General features: G+C 57.0%; 1 protein-coding gene across 9 annotated transcripts in view; it reads left to right on the top strand.

Annotated features, from left to right (window-relative positions):
• Positions 1-14469, top strand: part of TESC (tescalcin) — a 73138-nt gene extending 58669 nt beyond the window's left edge. For 2 of the 9 annotated variants that reach the window (XM_081539707.1, XM_081539709.1), the window contains 8 exons: positions 628-731; positions 1194-1274; positions 3127-3196; positions 6133-6272; positions 8017-8078; positions 8181-8288; positions 11945-11992; positions 14218-14469. In XM_081539707.1, the coding sequence (XP_081395833.1) occupies positions 628-731; positions 1194-1274; positions 3127-3196; positions 6133-6272; positions 8017-8078; positions 8181-8288; positions 11945-11992; positions 14218-14295 (691 nt within the window). In that variant the 3' untranslated portion in view covers positions 14296-14469. Of the gene's footprint in view, positions 1-627; positions 732-1193; positions 1275-2984; positions 3197-6132; positions 6273-8016; positions 8084-8177; positions 8289-11944; positions 11993-12899; positions 12997-13354; positions 13642-14217 lie in introns of all 9 variants that reach the window. The other 7 variants (XR_014068453.1, XR_014068449.1, XR_014068452.1 and 4 more) reach the window with 7 other exon arrangements.
• The last annotated feature ends 370 nt before the right edge of the window (positions 14470-14839 follow it).

Below are 14839 nucleotides of genomic sequence, written 5' to 3'. Positions count from 1 at the left end.
ACCCAGCAACACCTGGCCCCAGCCACAGGGTGGCTGTGTTTGAAATTCACCATCTCATACAAACATTTCTTTCTCTCTTTAAACAGCTTTACTGAAATAGAATTTGCATATCCTACGATTCACCCACTAAAACGTGCAATGCAATGGCTTTTAGTATGCTTCCAGAGTACTGCATCCATCACCACAGTCAGTTTGACAACATTTTCATCACCTCCTAAAGAGTCCCCATACCCCTAGTACCATTCCCCAGCATGGCTCCCAATCCCCCAGCCTCTGGCAACCACTCATCTCCTTTCTGTGTCTATGGATTGATTTATTTTGGATTTTTCATATAAATGAAATCATACACTGTGTGGCCCAGCTTATTTCACTTAGCAGCGTGTCTGTACAGTCCATCTGTATTGTAGCCTGTGTCTGTATTTCATTCCTTTTAATAGCTGAATGTGCTTAGTTGCTCAGTCATGTCTGACTCTTTGTGATGCTATGGACTGTAGCCCACCAGGCTCCTCTGTCCATGGGGATTCTCCAGGCAAGAATACTGGCATGGGTTGCCATGCTCTCCTCCAGGGCATCTTCCCAACCCAGGGATTGAACCCAGGGATTGAACCCAGGTCTTCTGCATTGCAGGCATTCTTTACCAGCTGAGCTACCCAGGAAGCCCACTTCTATCAATATTCACGGGCAGATGTCTATGTGGATGAATGTTTTCATTTCTTTGGGGACATATCCAGGTATATACCTAGCAGTGGAATCACTGGGTCACGTGATAACTCTAGGTTTTTAACCTGATGTGGACACTGTTTCTGAAATCTCCAAGCAAGCAGCTTGCTGCTCTGATTCCAGGACAGCCAACTCAGGGTTTCCCTACCTGGGTTATCTAGGCCCCTCGGAATGGGATACAGGTCTTGTGTTGCTGCATCTTTCTGGGGGAGGGGCAGGGTGGATGTCCAGGACATCTGTCAGATTCCCAAAGGCGTCTCTGAGCCTCCAGGCCCTCTGTGGTCCTGCTGGTCTAAGGGTTAGAGGAGGAGGTAGACCAATGCAGCATATTCCAGTCCTGACTCATGAATTCCGGACCGTTCTTGTAGGGCCTGCTCAGGGTGAAAAACACAACTTGAGAAGTGATGAACATGCTCTCTGACATCATTCTTTTCTCCCTCATTTCCCGGTGTGCCTCCTCCTTGGAAACCCAGGAAGGAGAACTTCAACAACGTCCCTGACCTGGAGCTCAACCCAATCCGGTCCAAAATCGTCCGTGCCTTCTTTGACAACAGGTGGGCCCTTCTCCTGGAATGCTGATGGTGGGTGACTTTGTGGGGAGCGTTTTGCCTTTGTAACCTCTTGCATAACTCTTGTGCTCAAAAGGCATGTGATGTGTTGGGTAGGAGTTGTGAGCATGGGTCAGAGGTCTAGCAGTTCTGAATTCATGGCTAGTTGACTTGGGACCGCTCACTCAATCTCTCTCGGCCTCTGTACTAGTTAGCTATGGCTGTGTAACAAATTACCCCCCCAAACTTGCAGTTTAAGACAACACATATTTATCAGCTCACCATTTCTATGGATCAGGGATTTGGGTTCTCTGGCTCAGGGAGGTCAGCTGGGGCTGCAGTCACCCGAAGGCACAACTGGGGGAAGCTCTGCTTCCGAGCTCATCCACCTGGATGTTGGCAGCTCATGAACCAATCCCCAGAGCTACCACACCTGGCAGCTGGCTTCCCTCAGAGTAAGATGTTCCAGTGAGGGGGGGAGCGGAGGGAGGGAAGGAGGGAAGGAGAAGAGAGAGACTGGGCACTTGAGATGGAAAACACCATCCATTGGTAACTTCATCTTGCAGATAACATTCCATCACCTTTGCTATATTGTCTTCATCAGAAGTGAGTCCCTGGGTCTCCCCACACTTGAAGCAGGGACCTCATGGGGCATGGATACCAGGAGGCAGGCTCACTGGGGCCCTCCTGGAGGCTGCCTTACTTTCTTCATAGATCAGCACCGGCCTCGCGGGGTTGCTGTGAGGCCGTGCTGAGATGACGTGTGTTCAAGAGCCATGGTATGCTCAGTGCTCAGTCATGTCTGACTCTTTGCGACCCTGTGGACTGTACTCGCCTTCCCCTCCTGCCCCCGACCAGGCTCCTCTGTCCATGGAATTCTTCAGGCAGGAATACTGGAGTGGGTTGCCATTTCATTCTCCAGGAGATCTTCCCAACCCAGGGATTGAACCCAGGTCTCCCGCATTGCAGGCGGATTCTTTACCGTCTGAGCCACCAGGGAAGCTGTTCCTTAAAGCAAGGCTGGCTGGAGGTTGCTTGGCCTTCTGCTGTCCCCTGGGGAACTGGGAGGAGGTTCCAGGAGTTGTGTTTTCAGGTGAGGGTGGAACTTGGGTGTGGCCGGGCTGCTCTCCGGGACTGATATGCTGCCTGCAGAGGGTCTTGGGCAGGAGCCGGAGCGGAAACCTCCCTCCGGCCAGAGGACAAGCGGGCACGGCCCTGAATCCACAGTCAGAGGTGGGAGAGCCCCCGCCTTGCTTGGAGCATCCGACCTTAGGACAGAGCCATGAGCGTGGGTGCGGGCAGATGCCTCCCGAAGGATGGAGGGAGGCCCTCGGTCACAGGGAACGTTGAGTGTCTGCACGGTGGACATTGAAACAGTCCTTCAGGCCCCTGATGGGGGGGGGTGTGGCGGGAAATGGGGGCAAGGGCTGGGCTGAGACCTGGGAGACCAGGTGGAGGCTTGTGCTGAGGGGAGTCACCCCAAGAGCTGGAGAAGCTTCCAGAGAGCGTTGAGCAAGGGAGCGACAGTCTCATTTGCTTTTTTTTTTTTTTTTAATATTTATTTATTTATATTTATTTATTTGCCTGCATTGGGTCTTAGTTGCAGCAAGGGGGATCTAGTTCCCTGATCATGGTGGGAACCCAGGCCCCCTGCACTGGGAGTGCAGAGTCTTAGCCACCAGGCCACCAGGGACGTCTCTGACTTGCTTTTTGCAGAGCTCATTCTGGCCTCTGCCCATTGGGATGGTGGAGGCTGGACCAGGCTGTCCTAGGAGAGAAGAGGATCGAGTATGATGGGGAGGGAGTCAAGGGGTCCCCAGGCCTGCAGTGTGGGCAGCTCACGAGACACCTGCTCTAGGGAGTGACCACTGGAAGACGATGCAGGACGGTGAGCAGGAGACAGGGAGGACAGCGGCCCATAGCAGGAGGTGAGAGCCCACTCCCACCCCCATCCCCCTGTGGGTTCTGGGACCTCAGCCTTGGGGAAGCTGCTTAGAGATACAGTCTGGAGAAAGGGAGGCCCCTGGTGAGTTGGTGGACTGCCCAAGGTCAACAAGAAGAGGAGGATTGAGGAAAGGCTTCCCCAGCAGGGACCTGGAGCAGCTCAGCGCCTGTGTGTCCTTTGCATCTCTGTCCTGTAAGCTCTGCCAAGGAGTGAGGGAGGAGTCAGAGGACAGGCTGGAGGCGGGATTTTCCTTTCAAAAAGTACCAGTGTCTGCCTTGCATCCTAAGGCATTTTGGGAACAAGACAGTGAAGCAAAAAGCTAGTTGGAAGGCATTTTGAGCCGGGTCTGTGCCCACCTCCAAGGGTTCTGGTTCTCACAGAGTCATTGGAGAGGTAAGGAAGTGAAAATACTGCACTCAATCAGGCTTTCTTGCAAAAAGAGTGCTGTGATGCAGGGCTGCAGATTTGGATGTAGCCCCCATTCTTTTAGGGCTTCCCAGGTGGCACTAGTGGTAAAGAACCCGCCTGCCAATGCAGGAGACTTGGGAGACATGAATTAGGATCCCTAGGTCAGGAAGATCCCCTGGAGGAGGGCATGGCAACCCGCTCCAGTATTCTTCCTTGGAGAATCCCATGGACAGAGGAGCCTGGCAGGCTACAGTCTGTAGGGTCACTAGAGTGGGATGTGACTGAAGCAACTTAGCACGCACGCCCATTCTTCTATCCACTGACCCTGGCCTTGGGTGCCCCACTGTGGAAACTGGAGTGGAGTGCAGGTAGGCCTGGCCTCAGGTGCTGTGTCTGGGTTTCCTTGGCCTCTGCCCTCTGGTCACCTTGAGAGACCAGGATGCTGGCCCACATGGACCTCCCAGGGACATTAGGATGGGAAGGAACCCCTTACCCCTGAATTGGGTCCTGATGCCGAAGTAGCCAGGTTGCAGCCTTCCCTGAGAAGCAGACATACATGGCCTGCCTGCCCCGGGGCCCATCACATGTCCCCGAGCTCATCTCCATCCCCCTTGCTGCAGCCAGAACCCCCTGAGAAGGAGGTGCAACCTAACCCAGTGAACCATGCCTCCTAGGAGCCTGATGACTCCTGGGGCTGTTTTTACACCTTGTAAGTCTGGTCCGTGCCCCTGACAGCAGGAACTCTGAGATTATTAAAAATCTGCCCAGAGGATCAGTGGGAAACCTTTGTAAGAGATGATTTCAGAGAAAATTGAGGAAAAAAACACTCAAAGATTAGGCTTACTGAGTCCTGGGGAGATCTCCTCTCATCTCTCCAGTTTGTTGTTTCACAGTCCACCTTCTGTGATCCAGGCTCGGGAGCCACTTCTTTCTGGAAAATCTCCTGGATTGGAAGCTTGGGGATAGTGAGATCTCTAAACTGTGAAGTGTGGTGCACGCTGAAGGGACAGGATTTGAAAGGGAGTCACTGGGCCCCTGCTTCCCCGGTGGCGCAGCAGTAAAGAACCTGTCTGCCAATGCAGGAGATGCAGGTTCGATCCCCGGGTTGGGAAGATCCCCTGGAGAAGGAAATGGCAACCCACTCCAGTATTCTTGCCTGGGAAATCCCATGGGAAGAAGAGCCTGGCAGGCTATAGTCTATGGGGATCACAAAGAGTCAGATACAACTTAGTGGCAAACAACAACAGATGGGCCCCTAGAGAGAGAACCTTGAATATGTTCCTTTAAGCTGAGATGTGGTCCTGACCCCAGGAGGCACTCAAGTGCATTTGAGAAGCACCATCATCCCAGGCCAGCTGAGAACTGTCCCATTGCAAGGAGGCGCAGTGAGGGTAGGGGGACCGTCAGACAGATGGCAACCTGCCCCAGTAGAAGTCAATTAGTGGTGAGAGTACGGCAGCCCATGTTTGGTTGGAGTCGGCTCCAAGCTGTTTTCTCAACTCCTCTGCCAGGACCTGCACTCGGTGGCTTGTCGGTGCCCTCGCGTGCATTTGCTGAGTACCCACTGTGTGCTCGGCATGCGACGGACCCAGCCTTGGGTACCCTCCCCGAGCCCCCCTGGGAACTCGAGCCCTTTCCCACCCCTTCGGAAAAGCACATCCGCAGGGACAACCTCAAACCTGCCCTGATCTGTTCAAAAACGTGCAGTTCATTGGTGCATTTCACACTTTGGTAGGAAACAGATTACTCAGAGCTGCCTGCCAACAGATCACGGTGCCCGTGTTTCAGACAGCTGATAGAGAGCAGGAACTGGCAAACTTTCTCTAAAAGGCCAGAGAGTAAATATTTTAGGCTTCGCGGGCCACCTCGTCTCTGTTGCAACTGTTCAGCTCTGCCTTTGTAGCCTGAAAGCAGCTGCGGATACCATGTAAATGAGCAGGAGTGGCCATGTGCCAATAAAACTTTATTTCTGGACGCTCAGATTTGAATTTTCATGTAATTTTCATTTGTCATGCGATGCTATTCTTTGTTTCCCCCCTTAACATTTTTTTTTCAACCATATCAAAATATACAAACCCTTCTTAGCTCATGGGCTATGTAAATGCAGGCAGCAGGCAGGATTTGGCCCCTGGGCAGCAGTTTGTGACCCCCTGACTCCCCCGATCTAAAGGAAAGGGTCAGGAGATGTGCCTGGTGAATTACCGCCCAACTCTGTGCACCATGCATGTCTGGCAGCCCCAGCCCCAGCAGAGGTGCAGCTGCCTGTGTCTCCCCCAGACCCCCAGATGGTGGTTTCCGGGTGGGGGGAGTGCAGCACAGGGCTGGACTAACCCCCCAGGGGGCCCCCGGCGCCCCCCACGAGCAGGTCGCTGGGTAGCAGAACCCAAGGCTGGGCCAGCCATTGTAGGTGAAGCGAGTGCCTGGAGGGGTGGTTTCTCCGGGGCTGTGGGTGGCAGCAAGATGAGCTTTTGTTTTGAATGCATTTCTGACACCCCCTCGTTGCTCCCTCAGGAACTTACGCAAGGGGTCCAGCGGCCTGGCCGATGAGATCAACTTCGAGGACTTTCTGACCATCATGTCCTACTTCCGGCCCATCGACACCACCATGGATGAGGAGCAGGTGCAGCTGTGCCGGAAAGAGAAGCTGAGATGTGGGTGTCCCAGGGCCCCTCCCCAGCGGGCACCTGGCCACTTGCATGTCCCCGAGGCCTGCTGTGCCCCTGCGGGGGGTGGGGAGGGTCAGGGAGCACCAGCTCTGGTGCTGGTGCACCTTGGGGAGGGGAGTTTCACAGCACAGAGGGTCCTCCCTGTCCTAGGCTGCTCTGTGACAACCTCCTTGTTGACACTCCTCAGCAGCTGGTCATTTTCTGGGAATAGAAGGGTCTGTCGGTGACGGCCCTTGGTTTGGACAGACCTGGTTCAATCCAGCCCTTCCACTAAGCAGCTGTGTGACCTTGAACCTGACAGTGGGGAAGAGGGATGGACACCTGCGTGATTTTGAGGCTGGATGAGACCTCAGGGATCCTTTCGTCCCTTGCCCTGGTCCACAGCCCGCCACCAGACTCAGCTTCATGGGGCGGCCTCTGCAGGCCCACGCCCCCCACCCTCGGAGCCTCTCTGGCCCTGGATCTGAGTTCAGGGCAGGCGGCACCCCTCCCTCCCTGTGCACTTTCCCATGACTCCAGCATCCTTCTGCACCCCGCCCCCGAGGCAGTAGCGTCTGCAGGGAAATGTAAACATGGGCCTGGGCTATACTTAGCTCCGGATGTGTACTGAGGGCTGCTGGGGGCAGGGGGATGGCGCCTGGTGTCGGCCCAGCTTCCAGATGGTTCCAAGGGCCGGGTCAGGGGTCATGGGACCTGTGGGATGGGACGGACTCTGGTTCAAACCCCTGGCTGCCCCTCTGTTAATGAAGTGAAGTGAAAATTGCTCAGTCATGTCCAACTCTTTGCAACTGCATGGACTGTAGCTTGCCAGGCTCCTCTATCCATGGAATTCTCCAGACAAGAGTACTGGAGTGGGTAGGCCCTTCCCTTCTCCAGGAGATCCTCCCAACCCAGGGATCAAACCCAGGTCTCCTGCATGGCAGGCGGATTCTTTACCGTCTGAGCCACCAGGGAAGCCCACCATAATGGGGCAGCTGTGGGCAAATGCCTTCGCTTCTCTGAGCTTGTCAGCCCTGTCTGTGACACGGCTCGGGGAGGGGTCGTGTGAGGATGAGGGGCAGAGATGTTTGCAGAGCGCCAGGCAGGGTAAATGCCGGGACGGAGGCCTTCGTGAGCTTGAGGCTCCCTGAGGCTGAGCCGGGGATAGAGAGGTCACCTTCCCTTCAGCTCATGGCTCTGTTGGGATGTGGGCTGCTGAGTGATGTCAGTAAAGGGACCAAGTGACGTCCCTGAGAGAGAAGCAACCGAGCAGGTGTGAATGCCCCTCAGGGCCCTCTGGGGCAGGCTCCGATCAGCCAGGGGTGGGAGGGAAGCAGCGGGGTCCGTGACCTGCCCCAGGCCCAGGACAGCAGCCACCCTCTTGGGTCTGTCAGGAGTGACAGCTTGAAGTCCCGCTGAGCTGACTTCCTGTTGATGAGACTGTCACGTGGTCCACCGGCCTTGGCTCACCTGACACCACCATAACGAGGTAGAGGTGTAGTGACTCCCATTTTACAGATGGGAAAGCTGAGGCTCAGAGAAGTGAGGTCGCTTGCCCAAGGTCACCCACCCGAAGTGGTCCGTCTGGCCCCGCGCCCTTTGCCCTTGCCCCCTACGGCCTTGGCATTCGGGTTGCATTGCTGGGGGTGTTTTGCTCAGTCTGAGGGAGGGAGAGGTTGGGGGAGCGGGGAACCCAGGGCTCCCGTCTGCCTCGCCTGACTCATCTTCCTTCTCTCCCCGCTGCCCCCAGTTCTGTTCCACATGTACGACTCGGACAGCGACGGCCGCATCACCCTGGAAGAGTATCGAAATGTAAAGTATGCTCCCGCGCCTGTCGGGCCCCGGCAACCCCCCCAACCGTGCTCAGCGGCCTGGCCGAGGCTGAGCTCACGGTGTGTCTGCCCCGCCCAGCAGGTGGTAGAGGAGCTGCTGTCGGGGAACCCGCACATCGAGAAGGAGTCAGCGCGCTCCATCGCCGACGGCGCCATGATGGAGGCGGCCAGCGTCTGCGTGGGGCAGATGGTGAGGCCTGGGACCCCTGTCCCCACCCTCCACTCTCCACCTGCCGAGCCCTGCCCGCTGTGAGTCTGTGCTTCTGGAAGGTCTGGAGGGCAGAGACTGCGCGTGGCCTGCTTGCCACTCCAACTGGGCCTGGCGCAGAGCTCTGCTCAGAGGCCGCGCTGCTTTCCTGTCCCACCAGAAGACCAAATCTGAGGTCCCAGCCCTGGGGGGGTCAGGCAGGGGAGGCTGGGCTTTGGGGGGCCACTGACCCTACCAGGTAGCCTCCCTGGGCCCACTGGTAGCACCTGGCACAGCGCCAGGCCCAGTCGGTACACAGCAGGGGTTCGTTGTCATTTATTTTATTATTGATGAGGCGATTCGTGGCCTGCAGGGCAGGGGTCAGCAGGAAGCTTTCCTGAGGGCCCACGATCTGGCATCCAGGGAGGAGCTGGGAGCCCAGGGGCGATGTGTAGATGAGACAGGGCTCGGCCATCGGGGTGTGTGGCTGACGAGAGTGGGAGGCCTCCCGCTGGTGTCAGAAGTGGTGAGTCATTTCTCAGAGGCGGGCTCTCAGGCCTGGGGTTTCTCCTCCTGGCGCTGTTGACGCAGGGCCCTCAGGGTTGCAGGGTTGTTGAGCAGTGTCCCTGGCTTCCATCCACTGGATGCCAGTCACACCCTCCAAGTTGTGACAACCAAACGTATCTCCAGACACAGCTACTGTCCCTGGGTTGGTGGGGTGGGTGGTGTGTGTGAAGTCACCCCCAGTGCAGAACCGATGGAGCAGAGGACACAGGGACGGTCAGTGGACTGGGAACCAACGCGTCTTGTGAGCGGTCACTGCCGGTGTTCATGGGCTCGGATGGTGCTGTTGGAGGGAGGGGATTTGCAGGTTCCCTTGGGAGGCTCCAGGCAACCAGGCACCCCCCAGGGTCCTCCGAAGGGCAAGCGCAGGCACCACGCTAGGTTCATCACGGGCATCACTTCATGGATTTGTAGCCTTGTTTCACTGGTTCCAAGTGAACCAAGGCTCAGAGTCATAGGAATCTTCTAGACTTCCTGGGCAGTGACCTTGGACTCGCTCTTACAGGGGCTCTGAGCCCCTGGAGGGCTGTGCAGGTGGGCATGTGACCACCTCCATGGACTTTGTTCCTTGCTGGGAGGGGGTGGTCTTGTGTGGTCCCCCTGAGGCCACCCCCTCTGGCTCCTGCGTATTCACTGTGGCTGCCATCCCAGACACCACCACGGCTTTGGGGTCACCCCAGCCCAGGTGGACGGGTGTTTTTTCCTGCTGGAACCTGCTGTTTCTGCCCAGGCCCGTTGTCTGGAGACGGTGGGCCTGGGCCTGCCCCCAGGGGCAAGGGGGCTGCGGTCACTTTATTGACCTGCATTTTATCTGTCTGCTTCAGGGGCCTTAGGGAGGCTTCTGAGTTTGGTGAACCCACCCTCCTCAGCAGATTAAACTGTTGCAGAAAGGGCTGGTGGCCTCGTTGGGGAGCACAGGGATTCCCGGCCAGGCTGCACGAGCCGAATCCCCACTTGATTTAATTACACTCTCCTCCAATAAATTATTCTCTGTCGCACTCCAGTTTCAATTGGCGAGTTTTCTTAATTTGCTGTCGTGAAATCGCTGGCAGCTGGCAGCTGCTGATCTGCATAGAATCCACGCATCCTCAGAGCCCATGCCAGCTTCCCGGGCAGGGGGGCATCCCGCCACCGTGGGCATCATCTTCCTTAACTTACCAGTCCTCTGTGTGCTCGTAAAATATTTTCTCTTGTGATCAACCAGATAAACAACAGAGGCGAGGGGCGAGCATGTCCTTTCATACTACGCGGCCTCTGAGGACACTTGACGTTTCTGCCAAAGACACGAGGCATCGCCCGCCGTCATGGACTTCCAGGGCCGGCTGTCCCCTGTGGCAGGGATCTTTCCAGAGTGCGTCTCTGGGAAGCCTTCCTGTGGCTGGAGGGCAGGCCGGCTTTCCTGCGGTCTCAGCCCCAGTGCTTCCCCAAGCCCCCGGCCCCTCCGCCTGCCTTGCTTCCACCGGGCGCCCACCCTCCAGGCTGGGTCTTGGGCCAGCGGGGCCTTCTCTACAGTTCGCTCCCCTTGGCCGCCCCCCGGGACCTGGGGTGGCCGGCAGGCGGAGGGCAGCCGCTTCTTCTGTCTGTTGACCCTGGTCGGGAAGAGCAGGCAGGCCTAGGGACAGGGCTGGTCCAGGCCTTCTAAGAATCTGGCGTTTTTCATAAAATTAAAAAGTATATCCCAAATTAGATTAAGAGCAGAGCCCACTTGAGGGGGCTGTTGTGAGATTCACATCAGCTCCTGGTAATCACGTTGGTAAAACACTTGTAGCAGACACACGGAGTGCCTGCTGGTGTTTTCTTCCTTTAAATGAATTATTTATATATTTGTTTTTGGCTGCGCTGGGTCTCCGTTGCTGCGCGTGGGCTTTCTCTAGCTGTGGCAAGCAGGCGTTACTCTCTAGTTGCGGTGTGCTGGCTTCTCATTTGTGGTGGCTTCTCTTCTTGGGGCTCCAGAGCACTGGCTTGGTCGTTGTGATAGATGAGCTTAGTTGCTCTGTGGCATGTGGGATCTTCCTGGACCAGGGATTGAGTTGGTGTCCCCTGCATTGCAAGCCGACTCTTAACCACTGGACCACCAGGGAAGCCCCTGGTGTTTTCTTAACTACGCATCAGAACGAATCTCAGAGCAGTACATAAAGAGAAGTGCGTCTCTCCTGGTCCTCCTCCCTAAAGAGACCTCCCTTTGATGGGTTTTTCCCGACACAGATCAACGCGCACATGTGTATCTTCTAGTTCTGAGTCACACAACACTGCGTTGAACTCCCCCGGTGGCTTCCTCTTCCCCGTGCTGACCCTGCATGTCCGCGGGGCAGGTGGCAGCCATCTGTGGTGTAGGAAACAACCTGCAAGCATCTTTCTGCTCCTTGTTTGTTTCCATCGGGTGCATATCTTGGAGCCTCTTCCGTATCTGGGATCGACCCCTTCGTGGTAATCTGTAGCCCGGACGACCATGCTTTCTTTAGCTGGTCTCGTGTTGACAGGTGGGGGGATGTCCGCCCGGTTGTCACGGGCATGGAGGGCGCTGTGGGCAGGGGCGGGGGCTGTGAGGACTTGGTTGTAGTGGCATCAGGGGCAGGAGCCCCGCTTACCATGTTGTGCGTCCCCGTGTGCACAGGTGACTCTGCAGGAGGGAGGCTCCTGGACCCCATGCCATCAGGGTGTGACTCACGGGCAAGAGGGGTGGGCCGTGCGGGCTGGTCCTTCATTCCCTTGGCCCTTTCCCCAGTGTCTGGAGCGCTAGTCAGCCCAGAGCTGCTCTTACCAAGCCTGGACTGAGAAGGCAGGACGGAGAAATGACAGGGAGTGTCTGCTGGTGGCCGCCCCAGCCTTTGTGCCCACCCCACCCCCTTCTTTTCCGATCCTTGTCGGGCTTGTCCTCCCCAGGGACGTAGGTAGGGGGTGGGCCTGCACCAGCTTCCACCCCACTATCAAGGGGATGCTGGAGTTCAAGGTGACTGGCCCTGAGCTGGAGGCAAACAGTACAGCATGTTCTCGTGGTCCTACCTACATGCCCCACCCCCCTTTCTGTGTCGGGGGGTGGAGGTGGAGGGTCTCAGGGCAGAAGCCACTCATTGTGCCCCCTTCTCTGTCCGCAGGAGCCCGATCAGGTGTATGAAGGGATCACCTTCGATGACTTCCTAAAGGTGGGTGCCTGGGAATTGGGGGTGGGCATGGGGGCTGCACTGGGGGCTTGTGGGGGACTCTGCTGGTCAGGAGGAAGCAGGCATCTCTGGGGAACAGGGTCCAGCCTTAGTGTGGCCTTTACAGTGGTTTAAACTGGTTTTACTTCTGTTTATTGAAAGGGAGATGATAGTCACAGATGGTCAAAACAACTTAGTAAGTACGAAAGGGCCTCTGAGGAAGGCTCTGCATTTCTCCCCATCAAGTCCCTGGTCCCCTTTCTCAGAAGCACCCTTTTGACAGCTGGAACCAGGGTCTGGAGTGTTCCATTCCTGTAAGCACAGCTCTTCTCAGAACCACGCACTGGTGCTGCCCATGTGTGGCCCTGCCGTCCTCCTGGGCCTCGCAGACAGTGCTGTGTGCCCGGCTGCATACCTTCCATCCTGGTTAGTGGACGTTCAGGCCTCGCCCAGCCTTCATGGCTGCAAACGTGCCTGCAGACTGGGAACGGGGGCCCCTGGGTGCTCTGATCGGTGAGGAGTCAAGCCCTCCAGTGCTCTGCCCACTCTTTGGCCCTGAGCACCCCAACAGTGGTGTCCCCATGCCCCTTCCAGGAGCTGAGGAAGATGGGATGGTAGGGCAATGATAGCCAGGGGCTCCTGGGCCAGCCGCCAGTGCTCCCAGGTGGCCCTGAGGGAACAGACCTGTGCCTGGGGCGGGGCTGGGGACCCCCATCCCATGGCTGAAGCTCTAGGAAGCCGAGGGGCAGCCTGCCTGAGGGGCTCCCCCAGTCTTCGCCACCAATTTGGCTGGTCATGGCAAGAGGAGGGGCGTGGGTGGTACAGGCCAGGCCTGAAAGAGAGACTGGAAGGGCCTGCTGGGCTGGAGGAGGGCAGCCTCCCTCTCAGACATGCCCTGCCCACCCCCCAGGGCAGGTGGACAGGGAGAAGTCAAGCTGGCATTTGTGCCATGGGTCACCTTGGCACGTGGAAAGGTGGTAACACCCAAGCAAGAACCAGAGTGAGCGGTGAGAAGACCAGGGAGGCCAAGGGGAGGTTAGGGAGGGAGGGATGCTGCTTTAAGCCAGAAGACGAGATTAAATCCTTTTTGGCCTCAGAAAACCAGCAGTCCGTTCCCCAGCCCTGCCCTGCCCGCCTCCAAGGCTCCCAAGCCCGTGGCCGCTGAGCTTTTCCCGACCAGCCGGCCGCTCCCATTCTCTGAGCCCCACCGCGACCCTCTAGTCACCTTGGCATTAGGCAGAAACCACCCTGGCATCCAGACATCTCTTCCTGGGAACACCCTGCCCACCTAACAAGGAAAGCGCCTGGGCTGTGGGCGCATGACGGCTGAATGTGTGCCAACCCTGTGGCTTGGGTTGCCCACAGGACTGTGCTCGCCCGAGCCTCGTGGCTGTCCCTGGAGATGTTGAGGGCGACACTGTGAGAGTCTAAGGCTCTTACATAATCAGGGAGGCGGTGACCAGTCACCGCCCACCACACCCTCGGTTCCCGTTTGCATCTTCCCGGCTGTCTCACCATCCATGGTCCTCTTGGGCCCCGAGTGGCAGACGAGCAGGAGTCCTGGGCACTGGAGCTTGTAGTGTGGCGTAGGGTCTGGTGGCCTGAGTGTCCACTAGGGCCCTGGTCAGGATGGACCCTGATGGCAGTGCCAGGTATGTGGTGACAGACGTGGTCTTTGGCAGAAACCACCTTTCCTGGGCAGGAGCTTGTCTTTCTGTAACATGGTGACCTATCCCTGGGAGGTTATAAAGATGTAACTGTCGCGACCTTTGAATGAATGATGATGGCTTGAGGAGATTTTACAATTGCACAACCCTTAACAGTCTACAAGCTGCTTCCGTGCAGGATTCCACTGGAGCCCCCACCACAGAGTGGGCAGCACAGGTGGTGGTCTCCACATCTTTCTGGTGCAAACGAGGTTTAACAGGGGCTCAGGAATTTGCGTGAAAATCACGGACCCTGAAGTGGTGGTGGGTGGGATTCCAGCGACTTCAGCTAGGAGCCTGGATTCAGCACTTAAATAACATGCTGTGACAATCCAGAAAGAATCTGAATGTCAGAGCCCAATTAACCAGCAAAGAGGCAGATGGAAGAGGTTCCGCACTTTGCTCTGGATCTTACCTGCAGGGGCATCGCGGTGGGCGGTGGAGGTGGGCGGGCAGGGAGTGGCCGGGGTCTCGGGGCGGGGGGCAGGGGTGCCTGCTCACGCTACTCTGCCTGTACTCCAGATCTGGCAGGGCATCGACATCGAGACCAAGATGCATGTCCGCTTCCTTAACATGGAGACCATCGCCCTGTGCCACTGACCGCCCGCCCCCACGGAGTGCCCGTACTGGGACCTGGGCTGCGTGGGGGGCCCGTTTGCTACAGCCCTTATTGTAAATAGCCGACATGCCTCGCTCATCTTGTTTTCCCGCAGGGTATGGTGTGTGGGACTTTGCTGTTTTTATCTCTAATAAAAAAGGAAAAGGGTTTGGTAATAAGTGTGGCTCCTGTGTGTTCCCCACGTCCATGCACGCGGCCTGGCTGTCTGGCAGCCCAGAGGCTGACCGCGAGGAGCAAGCAACAGCAGCTAGTTCTCAAAGGCTGGTTTGCAAGGGAATTTTTTTTCTCCCTTCCTGTCTGGTGTATTTGGGGTTAACTGGTTGTGGTTTTCCCAACACAAGTGCTGGGAACTTGTCTGCCTCCTCAGTCTTCAGCTCCTCCATGGGGGCCAGGGTTGGGCGGGGGGGAGGGGGAGCTTCCTGGGTGTCATAATCCAATATTCAGACCCAAGGAGAAGACATGAGCAGGGCCAGCCACGGGGACCACCCAAGTTCATCCTGTGGTGCTGGGGGCGCTGGCAGTCAG

Source organism: Giraffa tippelskirchi, chromosome 11 (genome assembly GCF_054371585.1).
Source record: "Giraffa tippelskirchi isolate mGirTip1 chromosome 11, T2T-mGirTip1v1.2.pri, whole genome shotgun sequence".
Classification (NCBI taxonomy): domain Eukaryota; kingdom Metazoa; phylum Chordata; class Mammalia; order Artiodactyla; family Giraffidae; genus Giraffa; species Giraffa tippelskirchi.
Note: the sequence above shows the minus strand (reverse complement) of the source record. Positions and strands in the feature narration are given on the sequence as shown.